Source organism: Solea senegalensis, linkage group LG16 (genome assembly GCF_019176455.1).
Source record: "Solea senegalensis isolate Sse05_10M linkage group LG16, IFAPA_SoseM_1, whole genome shotgun sequence".
NCBI lineage: Eukaryota > Metazoa > Chordata > Actinopteri > Pleuronectiformes > Soleidae > Solea > Solea senegalensis.
Genome location: NC_058036.1, coordinates 1,258,982 through 1,277,559, shown reverse-complemented (window position 1 = coordinate 1,277,559; position 18,578 = coordinate 1,258,982). Strand labels below are relative to the sequence as shown.

The following is an 18,578-nucleotide window of genomic DNA, read 5'->3' as shown; positions in this document are numbered from 1 at the left end:
ACGCAGTAAATATTGGTTCAAACCAATGTTCTACAAAGGAGAGTTTTAGGGGAAACTTTCAATGACAACCAAGGGCAGGCCTTCAGGCAACGTTCCCACAACTAAAAGCTGACGTTCCCAGAACGTTCTGGGAACCAGAAATTTTAAACTGAGTTAAGATAAGATAGTCCCACAGTGGGGAAATTTGCATTGTCACAGCAGCAAAAGACAGTAAAGATAAAGGTAATAAATAATAAACATTCTTTTCCATATAATATGAAAGCACAATATAGAAAAATATTAACAATAAGACTATAAAAAGTTTGAATTTTATTATAAAAAAGGTAAAATAGAATGTAAACTTATTCCTGAAGAAAAATCGCAATTGCCTCCTTTACAAAAATCATTCAGCCATTCAGAATCATGATTTTGTAATTTGACTTTGACTTTCATCTACATGTGTTTCTTTTTATTTGTTTTAAATTTAAATTTAAATTTAATCCATCTAATCACTAATATTCAGCTCTTTCATTATGTTAATATTAAAACTCATTAATATTTTATATTGAAAACAGCTCTAATGTACTTACTGTGTTTTTTGAGAAACAAAACACAAAGTAGGAGTTTAATTCAGCTTGTTGATGATACTTTCAGCTACATTTTTATGTAGTAGTTCACGTTAGTTTAATACAATTTTACTTATATTTACAAATATAATACAACTCCATTTATTCTGTCTCTCTGTAAACGTCAGTGTTAACATCAGACTGAACCTGCAGGTGAGTTTGTGTGCTGTGTTTTCATCTGAGAAAATACAACATGAATAAATGACTTTATTTGTCTTCTCACTGTGTTCTTGTTCTGCCTGAAACCATTTGAAACCACAGCTGAGCTGGTGGGAGGGACACATATGGACTGTGTTTGTGTGTGTGTGTCTGTGTGTGTGTGTGTCAAACATTAACATAAATGAAACAATAAAAAGTGGGTGAGACACTTTTTATTGTGTCTCACCCATTTTTGTGTCTAATTTCTCAAGGTTGAAATGACACACTGTCTTTATGAAAACGTCTACTAACGTCTACTAAACCAAAATCTGAAGAAAAATGTCAGTGAAATCATTTTTATACATGTAAAAACACAACAAACTCTAAAAGGAGAGAAGAACGAGTGAAAAGTGTCAAAAGAGGTGAAGTTTAAGAGGTCCAGTTCTCTGAACTGTCCCTTTAACAAACCAACCCCTTTGTCACTCAAACCTTCACTGGTAACATCTTCACTGGGTGATGATCGTCACCAATGTCAATGTATGGAAACATGGAGTGTGTGAAAGTGTGTGTGTGTGTGAGTATGTGTGTGTTAGTATCAGGATCGGAGAAGGACAGTCGTCTTCTGTCCCAGTCCAGACTCACTCTGATCTTCTGGATCTTCTTCAGTTGGAGGACAGAGTTTTTACCTGGTGACCGTTCGTAGTATTTATCTTTATGGAGCCTTATCGCCCATAATCCAGACAGTACGTCTTTTCCTTTCCTCTGGACAGACTCTAAAACTCCCACTGTCCACCATTTATTGTCTCCAACCTGGACGTCCCAGCTGTGAGTTCCTGAGTTCAAACCCTCAGAGCTCAGGACACTGATGAAATAATCAAACCTCTCTGGATTATCAGGAACCTTCTGTCTGTCTTCTCGTCTCACACTGGTCAGATCTTCAGACAGGATGAGGAGTGGATGAGCAGTGTTTGGGTCCAGAACCACAGGACTGTAGGAGACCACGTCCTTCATCTTGTTCCAGATGTTGAAGTCCAGGTTGCCCAGGTGTTTGGCCTCGTCTATCAGAGCTCCTGAGTGCAGCTGTGGAGGCCCCAGCAGGGGGCGCTGCTGCTCTCTGTAGTTGAGGAGGAAGGAGACGTCTTCAGCTCTCAGCTGGTCCTCTGTGGCTCTGACTGTATCTGATAGAGCTTCTATCTCTCTGCTCAGAGCCTCCATCTTCTCCTTCAATATGTGACTCTTCTGCTGCTCTTCCTCCCTCAGTGCAGCCATCCTGGTCTCCTCTTCCTCTTGTAGAAACTGATGAAGCTTCTTAAACTGCTCCTTCATCCGTGTCCCTGTGCGTTGGGCCTGGACTTTAATGTGTTCTGCTGTTTGATCAAGCTTCACCTGAACTTCTTCCAGACTCTCTAAGTTCTTCTTGAAGGTCTCCAGAGTTTCCTGAAGTTGCTTCTTGTGTTGTTGTGCAGCTTCATCGATGGGTCTGAACTTGTGGCCGATGTGTTTTTCTGAATCTCTGCAGACGAGACACACTGGCTGCTGATGGTCCAGACAGAAGAGTCTGAGTTTCTTAGAGTGCTGACTGCAGAGAACCTCTGAAGACCTCTGACCTCTCTCCTGTAAAAAGGTCTCACACAAGTTCTTTAAAGCCAGGCTACATGGTGGTTGTTCTTTTGAAGACCTTCTCTTACAAACAGGACAGTCTCGTGTTGGTCTGTCTCTCCACCATGTCTTCACACAGTCTTTACAGAAGCTGTGGCTACAGGACAGAAGGACAGGATCTTTGAAGACCTCCTGACAGACGGGACAGCAGAGATCCTCCTCTGATGTGGAGGCCATTTTGTCTGTGAGAGAGGCTGAAAACAGAGCAGACAGAGGCTGTTTCTCAATATCCATACTTGCGCGTACTTGTGTGTACTTGTGTACTCCCGTACTTGTGAAAACGTCATCAGCCTCAGTCCAAGTGCTGTTCAAATTCTCAAGTAAGCGAACAGCGAGGACGGTTCTCAAACCTGGAAGTGTTCTCGCTCCCCCCATTTTTACCAAGTATGCATTGGAGGTGACTTAAGCGTACTTGGGATGGCCATGTATCCCAGAATACATTTCGGCGGAGCATAGCAGCAGATAATGGAAATATAAATCTGAAATAAATATTTTTTTGTGTCCCGGAACAAAGTTTTAACTTCATTTGAGGCGAGAAATGAGTCATTTAGAATTTAAACATGTGGTTTGTGTATTAAGATCTGAGGTATTTATAGTTTGGCAGCGACGTTTGTCGGAGGTGATAAGCTCCGCCTCTGCGGACGCTCGGCGCTCACTGTGCCCGGCACAGAGCAGTGTTACCTCGGCCTGTCCTGATGAAATGATCCGCTGGCTCAGACGTCGCTGTCATTAGATGCTCGTGTGATCCATAGATTTGTTGTTGACGTGTTGTTTTGTTTTTAATGGAAACGTTTTGACCTGTCAGTTTGAAAGTTTGTATATTATTAATGTTGTATTTATTTTAACCTGGAATTTTAGATTTATATTAAAGTCGCACAATCATTGTATCTGTATTTAAATACATAATATGTTAATATTAGATATGTAGAGTAGTATATATTTGTACACATTATATATTCATAGAGTAGTATATATGTATACACATATATATACTACTCTACAATGCTGTAATATATCTATTTTCCACATTGTATTATTTGTATTGTATATTTTAATAGAAATAAATTAATAAATGAAGTGAAATATTTACAATGTGAAAATAATAACAACATATATATGCGTTTATTAAAAGTATTTCATATGTTCATTTATCAACACTATAGGTGGCGCTAATGAGGCTGCAGCACTTGGCGCCAGCCACCATTCAAACAGCAGAACAATACATACATACTTGCTTACTTGAGTATTGAGAAACAGCCACATACTTGTGTACTCCCGTACTTGTCAAGTATATACTCCCAGCGTACTTGTCAAGTATATACTTCCCACTTGTACATACTTGCTTACTTGAGTATTGAGAAACGGCCATAGAAAGGTCAGTCACATGATCAGTCAGGACTCCCTCTTCCTCCTCTGACTTTACTGAAGTTCACTTTGAGTGCAAGTTTGTGTCAAACTCACCTTCAGTGTGTGGACACGTGGACGAAGCAGCGTCTCGTCTTTTGCAGCTGGACTCAGTCAGAGACAGAGTCTGACCTTCAGTCTGCGTCTCTTCACTCACCGACGGCGACTGACTGTTTCCTGGTGTGTATCAGGTGAGTCAGGTAAAGGGGGTGGAGCCTGGGACACAAGTTGAAGAAACAGGACAAAGTACACGTACACATGCTGTAAATCTTATGGTGTCAAAGTCCAAGTGCAGCAGTGATTCTGACGTCATTTATTAATGTGAACGTCTGTGTCCCCAGATCCACAAAGACACAGTGCAGCTCCTTCTGGAGAAACAGAGAAGGTCAGGAGACATTGCAGGACTTGTATGAGGACAGTGGTGAGGTGTGCAATTGAAGGTGGAGGTGGGTTTACGTCAGGGATCAGCTCTGAGGCCCGCTTGTTTGCAGTGGTGATGGACAGGTGGACAGACAGACGTCTCTGTGGACTGTGTTGTTTGCAGATGATGGAGTCATGTGTAGTGAGAGTAGGGGACAGGAGAGCCTGGAGAGATGGGCCAAAATGGCCGTTCTCTATGTGCACTAATCGAGTGACTGCCAAATAATGATATTGTGTGTACTGTATGTGTGAGCGCGTGTGTGTGTGTGTGAGAGAAACAGTGTGTGTGTGTAGTACCATGCTGTGACAGGGTGTGAAAAAAGAGGAATCTCCACATATGGAACAGTCTGGATCGTTCCATCTTGTTTTAAAATATAGTGGATGAATGAATATCAGCTGACGCCTTTTTTAATTTCTTTTTTCATATTCTGTATTTTGCAGGAAACAGAATGTTTGTTTGTTTGAATTATAGTTAAATATTGAGCCTCTACAGTCTGGTTTGGATTCAGTAGATGGGGACCATCTGTTATTATCATTTATTTTGTTAAAGTTAAATGTTTATTTAAATTATTGTGTAATCATTACATATTTGGCATTCAGTGTGAGAAAACTCCTTATGAATGAAATAAAACTCTATATTGTGGGGGAAAAATGCACTAAATTGGGTGAAATTGCCAATAGAGTCATTTTAATCTAGTTAAATACTGTAAAAACACTTAAGAGACTAAAATAACTCAAACATTTTTTGTAAATTCTATTCTTTTAGGACTGAACATATCCATATTAAATAATTAAACAAAATAAATAAAACACTTTGTCAAAATGTCAATAATTGTTTCTAATTTAACCAGACACTACCTCACCTAACCATGTGTAACATTATGTGCAATATTCCCTCCCTGATAAATGTGCAATGTCAGAAATGTGCAATACACCCCATAATCTGCTGTATAACTGTATATTTCTTTATTTTTATTTCCCCACATCTTCAACATTTTTTTTTATTATTACTTTTATACTTATATTTATATTTATCCTTAAGTGTGTTTATGTTTCGTACTACTGACTCGTAGAACCCGCACAAGATTTCCAATGTGCCTGGACTTTCTGTTTAAGCACAAATGGCAAATAAAAACCTTGAACCTTGAACCTTGAACCTAATTTGTCATCAGGTCGAGTTAAACATTGTAAAACCTCTAACTATGTATTAATAATAATAATAATAATAATAATAATAATAATAATAATAATACATTTAATTTAAAAGCGCCTTTCAGGTCACTCAAGGACACTTTACAACACGATAAAATTAAAATCACACAATTTCAAAAAAAAAAAACACATAAAATCAACACAATAACTTAGGGGAAGTGGTGATAGCAGGGGAGGTTAGAGGGAGTAGGCGGTCCGGAACAGGTGAGTTTTCAGTTGTGATTTAAAGAGGTGGAGAGAGTCGCAGTTATGGAGGTCAGGTGGTAGTGAGTTCCAGAGCTGGGGAGCAGAGTGGCTGAAGGCTCTGCCCCCCATAGTGCTGAGGCGGGCAGGGGGCACAGAGAGGTGGATGGAGGAGGAGGATCTGAGGGAACGAGTGGGGATGATGATGTGCAGGAGATCAGACAGGTAGGGAGGGGCAAGGTTGTGGATGGCCATGTATGTGTACAGGAGGAGTTTGTAGTTGATGTGGTGTTTGACAGGGAGCCAGTGGAGGTGCTGGAGGACGGGGGTGATGTGGTGGTGTGAGGGGGTCTTTGTTTTCATCATCATCATCATCATCATCAGCAGCAGCAGCAGCAGCTCTGTCTCCTGCTGTCCATTGATTTCCAGCTCGTCTTTCCTTCAGTCCACATAATGGACTCTTAAGATACACACGTTTATTTATATTTCTACACTTGTGATGACCTGTGTTTTGTCCTCTGCGGCCCATTTCCTTCACATTAACTGTCACTGCTTCATGTCTGAACTCCTCCTGTACTTCCTGTCCTGTCACTGTTACCATATCTCTATCAGCAAATGTAAAAAGAACAGAACATGATGTGAAATAAAAAAAAATACCTTAGGTTATTTAAAAAGCGGGAAAAAATCCCCCCCCATCCCCAACTGGTGAACAAAAAACATTAAAAAAGGTATTTTTATATTTATATTTTTCTAAATATTTTTAAGGTAAATAAGTTGCTTCACTCTGATCTGTCCTTCCTTATTTCCTTGCCGCCTCCCTTCCTCTCCTTCATTTATTTCCTTGAATCATTTTTTGTATTTACTGACCTCAACACATCTCTCTCTCTCTCCCTCTCCCTAGTTCACTCCAATGACGCTTGCCAGCCCACATTAGGACTCCCGCACACCCACCACCTCTCGCACCATGAGTGTCGTAGCTCTCTCACCCATGGCTCCCGAGCCACCGTCCCCCATGCTCACCTCCGTCACGCCCGTCACACCGACCCTGGAGTTAACCGGCACCTCCGTAAGCCCCGCCCCTCACAGCCAGGATCTGGATCATCGTCAGTCCCAGGATGGAGCCTCCTCACCGGGCTCCAGCACAGGCTTCATCCCTGGAGCCGGAGATTCCACCAGGAGGTAAACAGTCACATGATGATTACAATGACAAATGTGAATTAAAGTCATTAAAAACAAAAAATCAGAAAGAAAAGAAAGAAAATCAGACCCCAAAGACACACATACTTAGACCATTTAACAAATCAACCTGATAAAATCTACGCGAGCTAAAGTCGACGATATCTTAAGAATGTCTTTACGTCTTTATTTCACTGTGAGACAGACTTTTCCAACAGGAAACTGAAGTTTGTAAACCACTCACTCTCCCACACCAAACCCCATAGAGAAAATCAGTGATTTTAACTAAGTTCAAATGTCTTATTTTATCAATCTCCTTTTAGATTGACCTCAGTGACACAAAGTGACCCCACGAGGCAGCAGTAGACAGCTCCTGTGTCCCTGCCAGCTAAAATCACTGATTTTCTCTATGGACTTTGGTGTGGGAGAGTGAGTAGTTCACAAACTCACTTATGTGTCTTCAGTGAGAGGAAGACACATGTTCTTAAGATATCGTAGACTTAAACTGACCTAGATTTCTAGTGGCTAAAATCTGTTTGTCGACTGCAGGTCAAAGAAACCTCCACCCCTCCACACGGGCGCTGACTGGAAGGTTGTCCTCCACCTGCCCGAGATAGAGACGTGGCTGCGGGTGACCAGCGACCGAGTCACGCAGCTCACGCACTCTGTGGGACAAGACGGGGGCAACAGACACGTGGACGTCCACCTGGTGCAGCTCAAGGTAAACATGCTGACACTGACACTGCAGCTGTTACACTGTCCAGTTAGTAATGACTCTTCTTAAATGTGAATATGTTCTGGTGTCTTTGCTCCATATAACAAACAAATAGTTAAAAGTGAATCATTTTACTGTGTGTGTGTGTGTATCTCAGTAAAACATGGCTGCAACCACACAGATAGCAAAGAGAGAGAAACAAAACCGTGTGTGTGTGTGTGTCTCAAAATTACAACGACAGCATTGTGAGTGTGTGAGTGATGTCATTCTGACTCTGTCTGTGTCCATTTGTTTTATCAGCTAATGCTTTTTGTTGCCATACACACTGGTTTCCATGACTTCAGAGGACTTTACATTGACTTTCATTAATTTCCTGGAGACTTACTCTCACTTTAACCATAATTAATACTGACCTAATCCTAACCTCTGACCTCAGCTTAACTTTAGAACACGTCTTCACCGTAAAATGTAGTCATGTACATTTTGGGGACTTGATTTTTTGTCCCCATAAGGAAGACAAGACATAATATCACTGTGTAAACAGATTTATGTCCCCACAACATAAGGAATACTTGGTACACATACGTGTATATTCCTCATTATGCAGGGTACTCTTTAAAAACAGGCAATACGCTGAAGTGTGTGTGTGTTTGACACTAAATGAAGTTGTGGAGAGAGTTGTACATCCAAGATTTTTTTTTATTTCACATAAAAAAAACAAAGAAAGAATCAAATGTGCATTTGAGGTGAAGAGATTTGTCTAAGAGGGTTTAGTCAATGTCAGCTGAACAACCTAAACACTGCTGTTTTTGATGTTAAGTCACTTTGAAAGCAGTGCAGCGATTGTTGGCGCCCTCTAGTGGTGAGAAAATAATCAGAGGAAAGTCACAGACATTTGTTTCTCCTGCATGTTCAATCTTTACAACCTGTCTCTTTTATATAAAAATGGAAAAAGACAATAAACAACACATTTTTTTATACTTAAGTATCTGCAGGATTTGTAGAAACTTCATCTTCCACCGTCTTTATGACGACAATAATCATCTTCTGTTCTCCGTCTGTTGAGATTTGGCAGCTCGTTTACTTCTGCGCTTCAGATGACGAAAGAGAAAAGAATAAATCTTTATTTTTCGGAATTAATGAGATACTTAAAAAGCTGCTGTTTACTTTTATTTTGTATGTGGTTTGAGACACAGAGATTCTCCTTTATTTATATAATATTTATGGTATTTGAGATTAGTTTATCGACTTTGTGTGGGCACGTCAGGAGAACGAACATTCACATCTACTCGAATACTGCAAAGATCGCTTGGATAAATGTGGCATCCTGCATGAATATTAAATGATGCACCTGGAATTCATCTCATTAATTAAGAAAAAAACAGCCTAAACAATAAATAAATAGATAAATGAATGCAATTAAATCAGGGAAAATTATCTCATAACCTCAGAAATACAAAGCCAAAAATATTCTTCTATTCAAGAAATATTAACTGTTCAATAAATAAAAACAGAGACACATTGTAGCCATGAGAGCATCACAGACCAGATTATCACTCCTTGATTGACAGCACCATCATGTGGTGAAAGTGTGATATTACAACTCCGAGGAAACGTTAGTATCATCTGCATTTTGAATTCTTACCTAATAATTGCAGTTAAAAGAATATTTAAAAAATATAAAATTTTACTAACATATATACAGTTGGCCTGCAACTAACAATTATTTTTAAAGTGTCATGTTTTGTCCACAAACTAAAAATAATGACGTTTAATGATTGAGAGCAAAGAAACCACAAAACATTCACATTTAAGAAGATGAAGAATCCCAAAAAAATACTCTAAAACCGATTTATTGAGAATCAAAATAGTTCATAATTCAGGCATATTCATCTTCAAGCTTCTGGAGATTAATCCTAAACATCGTCATATGTGAAGTTATTAATAATCCTGACTAAAAAGCATGTTTATCGTTGTCTAATTTCACATTTAATTCTAAATATGACCAGGTGGAGCCGTCTGTCCACAAATCTCATGTCCATCTGGTCCAGCCTCCAGAATCCTGAGCTTTAATGTGACATAATAGCGGGCGTGGTGTTGGGCAGCTGGGAGCAGACAGATCACCAGACTGCCGTTTGAAATCGTATTCACGCCTGCGGTGATCTGCCTCCGTCTCCGCCCCAGTCTCTTTTTCTTCATCCTGTCCTCGCTGCTCTTTCCCTGCTTTTGTGTCTGTCTTTTATCCTCGTCCTCTTCCTCACTCTGTCATATTTATAATGCATTTGCCTGCAGGGCATTTTTTCTGTAACCTGACCTTGCCACAGAGCCACTGTAGGACACGATTATAGTGATGCAACTGCTGTTACTGTGTACATTAGTCTGTGTGTGTGTGTGTGTGTTTATGTGTGTGTGTGTGTGTGTGCGTGCGCGTGTGTGTGTGTGTGTGTAACAGCTGCATGGAAAATGTCCTGGGCTGTTCTGAGAGGGAGAGGCTACACACACACACACACTCTGTTCATTTGCAGCCACATTCTGTACATTTTGGTAAATAACCATTAAAACACTTTAAAATTATGTCAGTCAAACAACGTGGGAGGGGCTGTTACAGTTTTGAGTCGTAGAATTGGATGCTGGATGCACACACACACACCCTTTCTCTTAAAGGGCTAGTCAAGTGAGGTTGCATGAGTTACTGATTGAGGATGCAAATTATTATGATCGTGATATTGGCTTTAAAATCCCAGTTTCCACTTTCACAGATTAGTAAAGTATTCTGATTCTGATTAAAATGACTAAAATAGTGGACCGAAATAAGCTGCTACCTCCTTGACTTCTATGCCAGCGCCCTCTACAGCCGTTACCGAGAACCTCACTCTCTTAACACAAGACTTGTGTAATAAAATCTACTCATCAGTTTAAGTCTATGACATCTTAAGAACGTGTTCACGTCTTTATGTCACTGTGAGACAGACTTTTCCTACAGGAAACTGAAGTTTGTGAATCACTCACTCTCCCACACCAAACCCCATTGAGAAAATCAGTGATTTTAGCTCACGGGGTCTACTGCTGCCTCGTGTGGTCACTTTGTGTCACTGAGGTAAAACTGAACAAAGGATTTTAAATGTTTAGTGATGGAGGCAGCAGTGGATCAACAACTCCTGTGTGCTGTGATGTTAAAATCACTGATTTTCTCTATGGGCTTTGGTGTGGTAAAACTTCAAGTTCCCTGTTTTGTCTTCATGCGCTGTTTTTGTGTTTTTATGCTCTAATTCCTTGAGGTTTTTAGAGTAAGCATGATCCGCGTGTCCTGCTAATCTTTATTTAAACACAGTGGAGGAGCTGCAGCGTCCGTCTGCCGTGGTATTTCTGTCTGCTGATGTCACCGCTGCAGCTGCGCCTGCAGGAATCCGGGGAGCTGCTCTCCATGTCACAGCCTTACAGTAGATATTAAAGTAGGAGGAAAGTGAAGAGAAGAAAAGAAAGGAAGGAAGGGAAAAAAAGGAAAAGGAAGTCACTGAGTTAAGCCGATTCTTCCAAAAATAAAATAAAAAATCTGTGACTCCACCCTGGAGCTGGACTTGATGTCCTGTTCAGATTAAAACAAAATTAAAAAGAGTTAAGGGAAAGAGTTGGTCAGGTTTCACTTTACTTTTACTTTATTTTCCTGATGTAACACCTTTTCTTTTCCAGGAAATAGTTTCAACCTTGACCTCTTTCTCTCTCTTTGTCCTTCTCACAGCTGACACAGTCAACAGCTGCTGCACTGCCGACGTGTGTGTGTGTGTGAGAGAGAGAGAGACACAGAGAGAGAATATTTTCTAGTTTCTGTGATTTTTCAGCTTCTTAAATGTGAATTTTTTCTAGTTTCTGTGATTTTTCAGCTTCTTAAATGTGAATCTTTTCTAGTTTCTGTCGTTTTTCAGCTGGAAATGGAAAAAGGGGCAAAATTATCATTTGGAGTTGAACCTATATGTCACACAGTTGTTATTATTATTGTTATTTTTATTATAACTTTTTGATGACAGCAAGCCTGTCTTAAACATGTGTCAGCAAACATGACACATAATACAGCAATGATGCAACACAGGGTCAGTCACGCACAGAAACACAGACACACACACACACACACACACACACACGGTGTCAGTCGAGTCCACAGTGACTGGGACCAGGGTAGTATAATAATTATACACAGAATATTATGTATAGTATATGTCAGATTTGTCTTAAAATGTATATATAAAATACATCATGTGATGTGCAGGTCATAGAAAATGTGCCCTGATTTGTTTACTTGCATGGTTTTTGTTTTGTTTTGTCATTTGTTAGTCTTTTTATTGAGATACATAATATATGTAGATAGAAAATGTACAAAATACATATGTAATACAAAATACTGGAAAGAAAGTACACTTCACCCGATAAAAATACTATGATAACACTATAATATTCTAAAATGTGCTATGAAATAATGGAGAAATACTACAAGACACTTAATTAGTGGTTTGCTGTATTATTTTCATTGTTGATTGATCTGTCTAGTGTTTTCTCAATTACTCCATTTGTTATCTGGTCCAAAATATGTTTCATTATTTAAAAAAGACAATCAAAGTGATGATTGATTTTCAAAATAGTTGATGACTGATAGTGAAAGTAAGTAAACTGTGAGAGAGAGGGAGAGAGTTTGTGTGTGTGTGTAAGAGAGTGTCTGGCTAAGTGAGAGGGCAGTGGGTGAGGTTGGTCCCAAAATAGCCTCCCCAACTGTTGTCACCCCTCCTCTCCCCAACACCCCTTTCAAGAAGCAGGTCAACACACACACACACACGCACACATACACACACCCACACAGTGGGTCACATTTCCCACATGGAGAGAAACAGTAATGGTGTGTGTGTGTTCTGCTCTGGACTGACGACTCACTCGCTAATGTAACTGCAGACAAACTGTAACTTTCTTTCTTACTTTTAATTTCTCGTTTGGGTGGGAGGAACTTTTATAACTTTTTATCCTGAGCAGCAGATTCACATTTTGTCATTTGGGAAAAGTCCTAAACTTAAATTGATGTGAAAGAGGAAAAAAAGAGGACAGACTGTGTGAAAGGTAAGAGATAGTTTCTGCTGAATGAAACACCATCTTCACACTTTCAGTCTTTGTCCTAAACCCTCACCTTGTTTCTCACATGTTTGTCAGTCGACCATGGATTGTAGAAAATCAACCACAGATAAATGTCAGTTGTCAAGTCACTGTTCAGAAAGTTGAACGTCAGTGTGAATCTGATGTTTGACGATGCACATGGAGGAAATCTGTCAGGGGCATTTGAGCGTCAGAATATTCTGATTTTTGATTTAAAGGGAGGATGTTTGATTTGTGAACCTTTGACAGTGTTTTTGCTTCTGCAGTTTGGACCACACGTTATCATTTTCATCAGTGAATGATTTTCACTGCATTTTTATCAAAGGAAATTGTTGTAATTTCATACCAAAAAACGAACAAAACTGTCAAATAATTAGTAGTTTTAACAGAGGACAGACGCAGAATGTAGAGGGAGCATGACACTCGTGCACCGGCTTCTTCTTCCTGCTGGAGTGTTTCCCTCCAGTTTTCCAGGATTTGAACGCATCCGTTTCAGTAAACCTGTACAAATTGAAGTTTCCCTGTTCAACAAACCAAACGGATTGACGGTTCACATCTTCACTTATCTCTCACTTTGCTCTGTGGTTCCAAACAGGGATGCAACTAACGATTTTCATCATCTGTTAATCCGTCAGTTATTTTGTTGATGAGTTTGTTTGCTTCAGAAAATGTCAGGAAATGTTTCCCAAACCTGGAAATGATGACGATATTCTCAAATGTATTGTTTTGTACACATACCAAAGTGATTCTATGAAGAAACTAGAAAATATTCACATTTTAGAAGCTGAAAAATTTAGTTTATTCACATAAACACAAAGAAAAAACACACACTCATCAATTTTATCAATTATCAAAATAGTAAAATAGTAATTGTCCAGTCGTGTTTCATTGTCCTCTGTGTCTATGAACCACACTTTCAATCCAACCTGACATTAATAAGTGAGTTTGGAGGCAAACGCTGCTGCTTTGAGGGAGAGAAAAAAGAAAAGTCGTTGTATCACAGCAGCAATAACAGCAGCAGAAGCAGTAAAAATAGCAGCAGCACAAACAGCAGCAGTAACAGTAGCAGCAGCACAAACAGCACAAACAGCAGCAGTAACAGTGTCAGCAGCACAAACAGCAGCAGTAACAGTGTCAGCTGCACAAACAGCAGCAGTAACAGTAGCAGCAGCAGTAACAGTGTCAGCAGCACAAACAGCAGCATGAATAGCAGCAGAAGCAGTGTCAACAGTCACAGTGTCAGCAGCAGCACAAACAGCAGCAGTAACAGTGTCAGCAGCAGTAAGAGTAACCGCAGCAGTAACAGCAGCAGCACAAACAGCAGCAGTAACAATGTCAGCAGCAGCATAAATAACCGCAGCAAACAGCAGCAGCACAAACAGCAGCAGTAACAATGTCAGCAGCAGCACAAACAGAAGCAGTAACAGTAACAGTAACAGTGTCAGCAGCAGCACAAACAGCAGCAGTAAGAGTAACAGCAGCAGCAGTAAGAGTAACAGCAGCACAAACAGCAGCGCAGCAGCACAAACAGCAGCAGTAACAGTGTCAACAGCAGCAGTAAGAGTAGCAGCAGCAGCATCACAAACAGCAGCAGTAACAGCAGCAGCAGCAGCACTGGGCCTGGTCCTCTTTGAAGCTGTAAATTTGAATAGTCCAGTGGGAGCAGGAACACAGGAGTATTTGATCTCTAAGGTAAAAAGCCGTGGTGCTGATGGGCTGAGGTGGAGGAGGTGGAGGAGGTGAAGGTTATTAGAGGGAATGGGTGCGGACGAGGCCCAGCTGTCGTCGGCGGTTTGAACGCGGCTGCGCTGAAGAGCTTGATGTTTGCGGTGATGAGGGTGAGACGCGATTGGACCTGAAGCCTGAGTCGATGTGTTTCACATGGACTTAAGGCAATTAGAAAGCCCTGCTGGATGTATGGACTCTGTGATTGACAGCTCATGTCTTCACTGTACGTGAGCGGGCTGTGAAAACGTGTATGTGTGTGTGTGTGTATGTGTGTATGTGTGTGCGGGAGAGAGAGAGAGAGAGAGTGTATTATTTACAAGTAAATTAAATATTTAATATTTAATTCATTCAGTCAAATCTCTACAAACATGCAGCAAAATCGGGTCAAAAAAACGCTAATTCAGGAAAAGAATCTCACACACACACACACACACAGCGGGGGTCTCATTAGCTCCCAACACTCTGACTGGACCGAAGATCTTCTAACAAATGACTTCAGATAGAAACGACACACTTGGTGTTAATTTAATCTGATGGGGTCTCTGTAAAGTGTGTGTGAGTGTGTACTCTGCGTGTGTGTGTGTGTGTGTGTGTGTATTAGCATTTGAAAGCTGTGTGTGAATTATTGAAGCGCCTGAAAGACACGGTGACATTTTCACCACTGTTTTAGAATCACATGACACTGCTTTGATGATGAAACTGTGTGTGTGTGTGTGAGAGAGAGAGAGAGAGTTAACTATGAGTTCAAGTTCACTTTGTGTAGATTTTATATCAACATGAGACAGACTTTTGCCACAGGAAACTGAAACTTTGTGTCCAACCACTCACTCTCCCACACCAAACCCCATAGAGAAAACCAGTGATTTTAACATCACAGCAAACAGGAGTTGTTGATCCTCTGCTGCCTCCATCACTAAGGTCGAATGTTGTTATTTTGTCAATTCTGCATTAAAAATCTTTTGCTCAGATTGACCTCAGTGAGACAAAGTGACCACACGAGGCAGCAGTAGACCAGCAGCTCCTGTGTCCCTGCGAGCTAAAATCACTCATTTTCTCTATGGGGTTTGGTGTGGGAGAGTGAGTGGTTTACAAACGTTATTATGCTATAATCTGTTTCACCTTTAAAAGGCTATAATCTGTTTCACCTTTGGTAGCCGCTGTATGTCTTCCATTTCTCAGCAGCGGGGGGCGCTCACACCGCACAGTCACCTCTGAGTTTGTGTCAGTACCTCATACAACCACGCTGAACTATCTCTAAAATTCTACACCTGTTTTGACTTTTCTGCAGGTGGCATTGTTGACATGGTAACATGTCGCTCTCTAATGTCCACATGTTAGCACCATGTGCACACCTTGTTCCAGCAGTTCTGGCTGCAGCCTCCTCTTACAGTAGTGATGAATTTATTTTGGAACGTTCCGCAGCAGGTCACTGTTGGCCAAGCCAGTGTGAGCCAAGCTGGCAGTGTGTGTGACCTACATTCTCACATGCCAGGCAGGCAGGCTGGTGGAGAGGCGGGCGGTTGGGTGGTCAGCTTTTACCTCCAGAGCAGTGGGAGGTGTTGTGTTGTTCAGGCAGGTCACCATGGAGCAACATGGTGACTCAGCCACAGGAGGTGGATGTAAAGTATCTCATTAGAGGTCGAAGCCAGGTCACCCGCTCTTTCAAAGGTCGTATCATTTTAATTTGAATCTGTTTCATTTATTTTCAAAGCAAAAACATGTGTCGTTTTATTATAACAAATTCATAAAATATGTTAATGTAAGTCTCATTGAAGTTCTGCTTAGTATCGTTTGCAGATAAAATCCATTTTTATGTCATTTAAAATTCTCAGCGTTCTCAGCATTTAACGTTAGCCGTGTTTTTCAGTTACATATTTAAAGGAATAGTTCATGTTTTCTTTAATGTGTGGTTGTGTGAAGCGCTGCCAACGCAAACAACCCGAGACTCCGTCTGAAACACACACACCAAAGCCCATAGAGAAAATCAGTGATTTTAACATCACAGCACACAGGAGTTGTTGATCCACTGCTGCCTCCATCTCTAAGTTCACATGTGTTATTTTGTATTTTTTGGCATTTAAAATCCTTTGTTCAGGTTGACCTCAGTGACACAAAGTGACCACACGAGGCATCAGCAGACCAGCAGCTCGTGTGTCCCTGTGAGCTAAAATCACTGATTTTCTCTATGGGCTTTGGTGTGGGAGAGTGAGTGGTTTACAAACTGCAGTGAGATAAAGACGTGAACACATTCTTAAGCTATCATAGACTTACACTGATGGAGGTTTTATTATACTCGTGTTTTGTTAAGTGGCTAAAATCTATATTTTATTTTATTTCCCCGCTGGCAGCCATGTTTTCAGGGAAGACGAGTCAGCGCGGCTGCAGTTAATTTGGTTCAGAGCTGCTCTGCTGGAGTCTGTCTGTCTGTCTGTCTGTGCAGCATCTGAATTTAGTATAATGTTATCAGTCCGTCCTACTGTCATTTTATAAGGAGCTGTTTTCTACATATATACGTGGAACTGGTCCCACATGAACCTGACTCATGTTTAAAACTGGAACTTCTGCTTTTACTGTTGGTCGACTGGGTTTTTATTCCTCACACCACTCATGAGTGTGTGTGTTTTATTGTAGGACATCTGTGAGGACATCTCAGACCATGTGGAGCAGATCCATGCTCTACTGGAGACGGAGTTCTCCCTGAAACTCTTGTCCTACTCTGTCAACATTATCGTCGACATCAGGTTAGTGCAGTCCTCGTCTTTCATGTTTTATTTTTGTTCTTGTTACACTTTGATCTCGAATGAGGACATTTTAATTGAAAGAATAGAAAATGCTCTTATAGACTCTTCATAGTTTCATAAAAATGTTCATGCTCTTCTCTCCCTGCGGTTCCAACAGTAAAAATGCACATCAGTTATTTTTATTATTTTATTTATAATCAAGTGTCACATTGCTTTCCAGAAAGAGCCATGGGTTATTGGATGAATATATATACAGCCACAATAATACATATCCATTCATGGACACATTAAAAAACACAAAACCAGTGACAAAGGAAGTTTCATTTTCCTGGAGACACCAGAGTCAGAGTTTAACATAAATAAATCTTTCACCTGCAGTTGCTGCACTGCTGACTCCAGTCAGTTTCGGTGTTTTATGATTGTGTCTCTGTTGTGGTTGTGGTTCAGGACGGTGCAGCTGCTCTGGCACCAGCTCAGAGTCTCCGTCCTCGTCCTGAAGGAGCGTCTGCTGCAGGGTCTGCAGGACTCCAACGGAAACTTTACCAGGCAGACGGACATCCTGCAGGCCTTCAGCCAGGACCAGCACCAGGTATTTGTTTTATTGTACCTTCTCAAACCTCCTCCTCATCCTGTCACCGGGTGAATCCCCAGCACATGTTAACATGGTGAGTTCTTGTCGCGCAGACCCGCCTAGACGCTCTGACGGAGGTGGACGACTGCGGTCAGCTGACCATCCGCTGCAGCCAGGACTACTTCTCTTTAGACTGCGGCATCACCGCCTTTGAGCTGAGCGACTACAGTCCAGGCGACGAGCCAGAGGCGCGGGGAGGAGAGCCCGGCGACTGCGACGCTTCCCAGGAGGAGGAGGAGCCCGATCCAACCGAAGATTCCCGCCCTGAACCCGAAGGCCGCTCCCCCTCCAACCAGGACCTTTATAGCAGTTTACCTGAACTCGCCACACCCAGTGACGATCTCACAAACCACAACCATTCTCCGCCGCAGTTGCCCACAATGCAGTCCGGTCCGCCCGTCCACAGTGAAGGCGCGAAGCGGCCGCTGTACGGCGTGAGCCACAGCACCGAGGTGTCGCCCACGCAGCCGTCGCTCCCCAAGAGAGCCGCTCTGTACTCCAGTGACGGAAGAACCAGGAGGGAGGAGTCGCAGGGAGGTTTGAGGAGAGTCAACCCGCTCTGTGGACTCCAGGTCCAGGCTGAGCTCAGCCAGAGCTCCCCCTCTCTCGTGGATCCTCCGGATCGCTCCAAGTTTTGGTTGGAGCTAGAATCAGTTTATCCAGAGAATGTGTCGCAATCCTACGAAAGTCTGCAGGTTTGTATCCTTCTTTTATTAAGACGCGTCTTTACTGGCTAAATCACAAATGTCCCTTCAGGTTTTCTACAGTCATTAAAACCTAGAAATGTTATGTCATTTGAAAAATGCCATTTCCAAGAACATAGAACGTTGTGG

General features: G+C 41.4%; 2 protein-coding genes across 4 annotated transcripts in view; one reads left to right on the top strand and one right to left on the bottom strand.

Annotated features, from left to right (window-relative positions):
• akap6 (A kinase (PRKA) anchor protein 6) overlaps window positions 1–18,578 on the top strand; it is a 134,056-nt gene that overhangs the window by 10,038 nt on the left and 105,440 nt on the right. For 2 of the 3 annotated variants that reach the window (XM_044046748.1, XM_044046746.1), the window contains exons 2-6: window positions 6,523–6,800; window positions 7,347–7,518; window positions 17,005–17,114; window positions 17,562–17,703; window positions 17,799–18,440. In XM_044046748.1, the coding sequence (XP_043902683.1) occupies window positions 6,586–6,800; window positions 7,347–7,518; window positions 17,005–17,114; window positions 17,562–17,703; window positions 17,799–18,440 (1,281 nt within the window). In that variant the 5' untranslated portion in view covers window positions 6,523–6,585. Of the gene's footprint in view, window positions 1–6,332; window positions 6,350–6,522; window positions 6,801–7,346; window positions 7,519–17,004; window positions 17,115–17,561; window positions 17,704–17,798; window positions 18,441–18,578 lie in introns of those variants that run through there. The other variant, XM_044046747.1, reaches the window with a different exon arrangement.
• Window positions 795–3,973, bottom strand: LOC122782432 (zinc-binding protein A33-like). The gene is made up of 2 exons (XM_044046749.1): window positions 3,864–3,973; window positions 795–2,596 (listed from the first exon to the last, which is right to left on the bottom strand). Exon 2 carries the CDS (start codon window positions 2,577–2,579, stop codon window positions 1,227–1,229), a length of 1,353 nt encoding a protein of 450 aa, XP_043902684.1. The 5' UTR covers window positions 2,580–2,596; window positions 3,864–3,973; the 3' UTR covers window positions 795–1,226.

Bases quoted from the DNA above. Each gene is read 5' to 3' on its own strand.
- LOC122782432 (XM_044046749.1), bottom strand. From the start codon at position 2,579: ATGGCCTCCACATCAGAGGAGGATCTCTGCTGTCCCGTCTGTCAGGAG.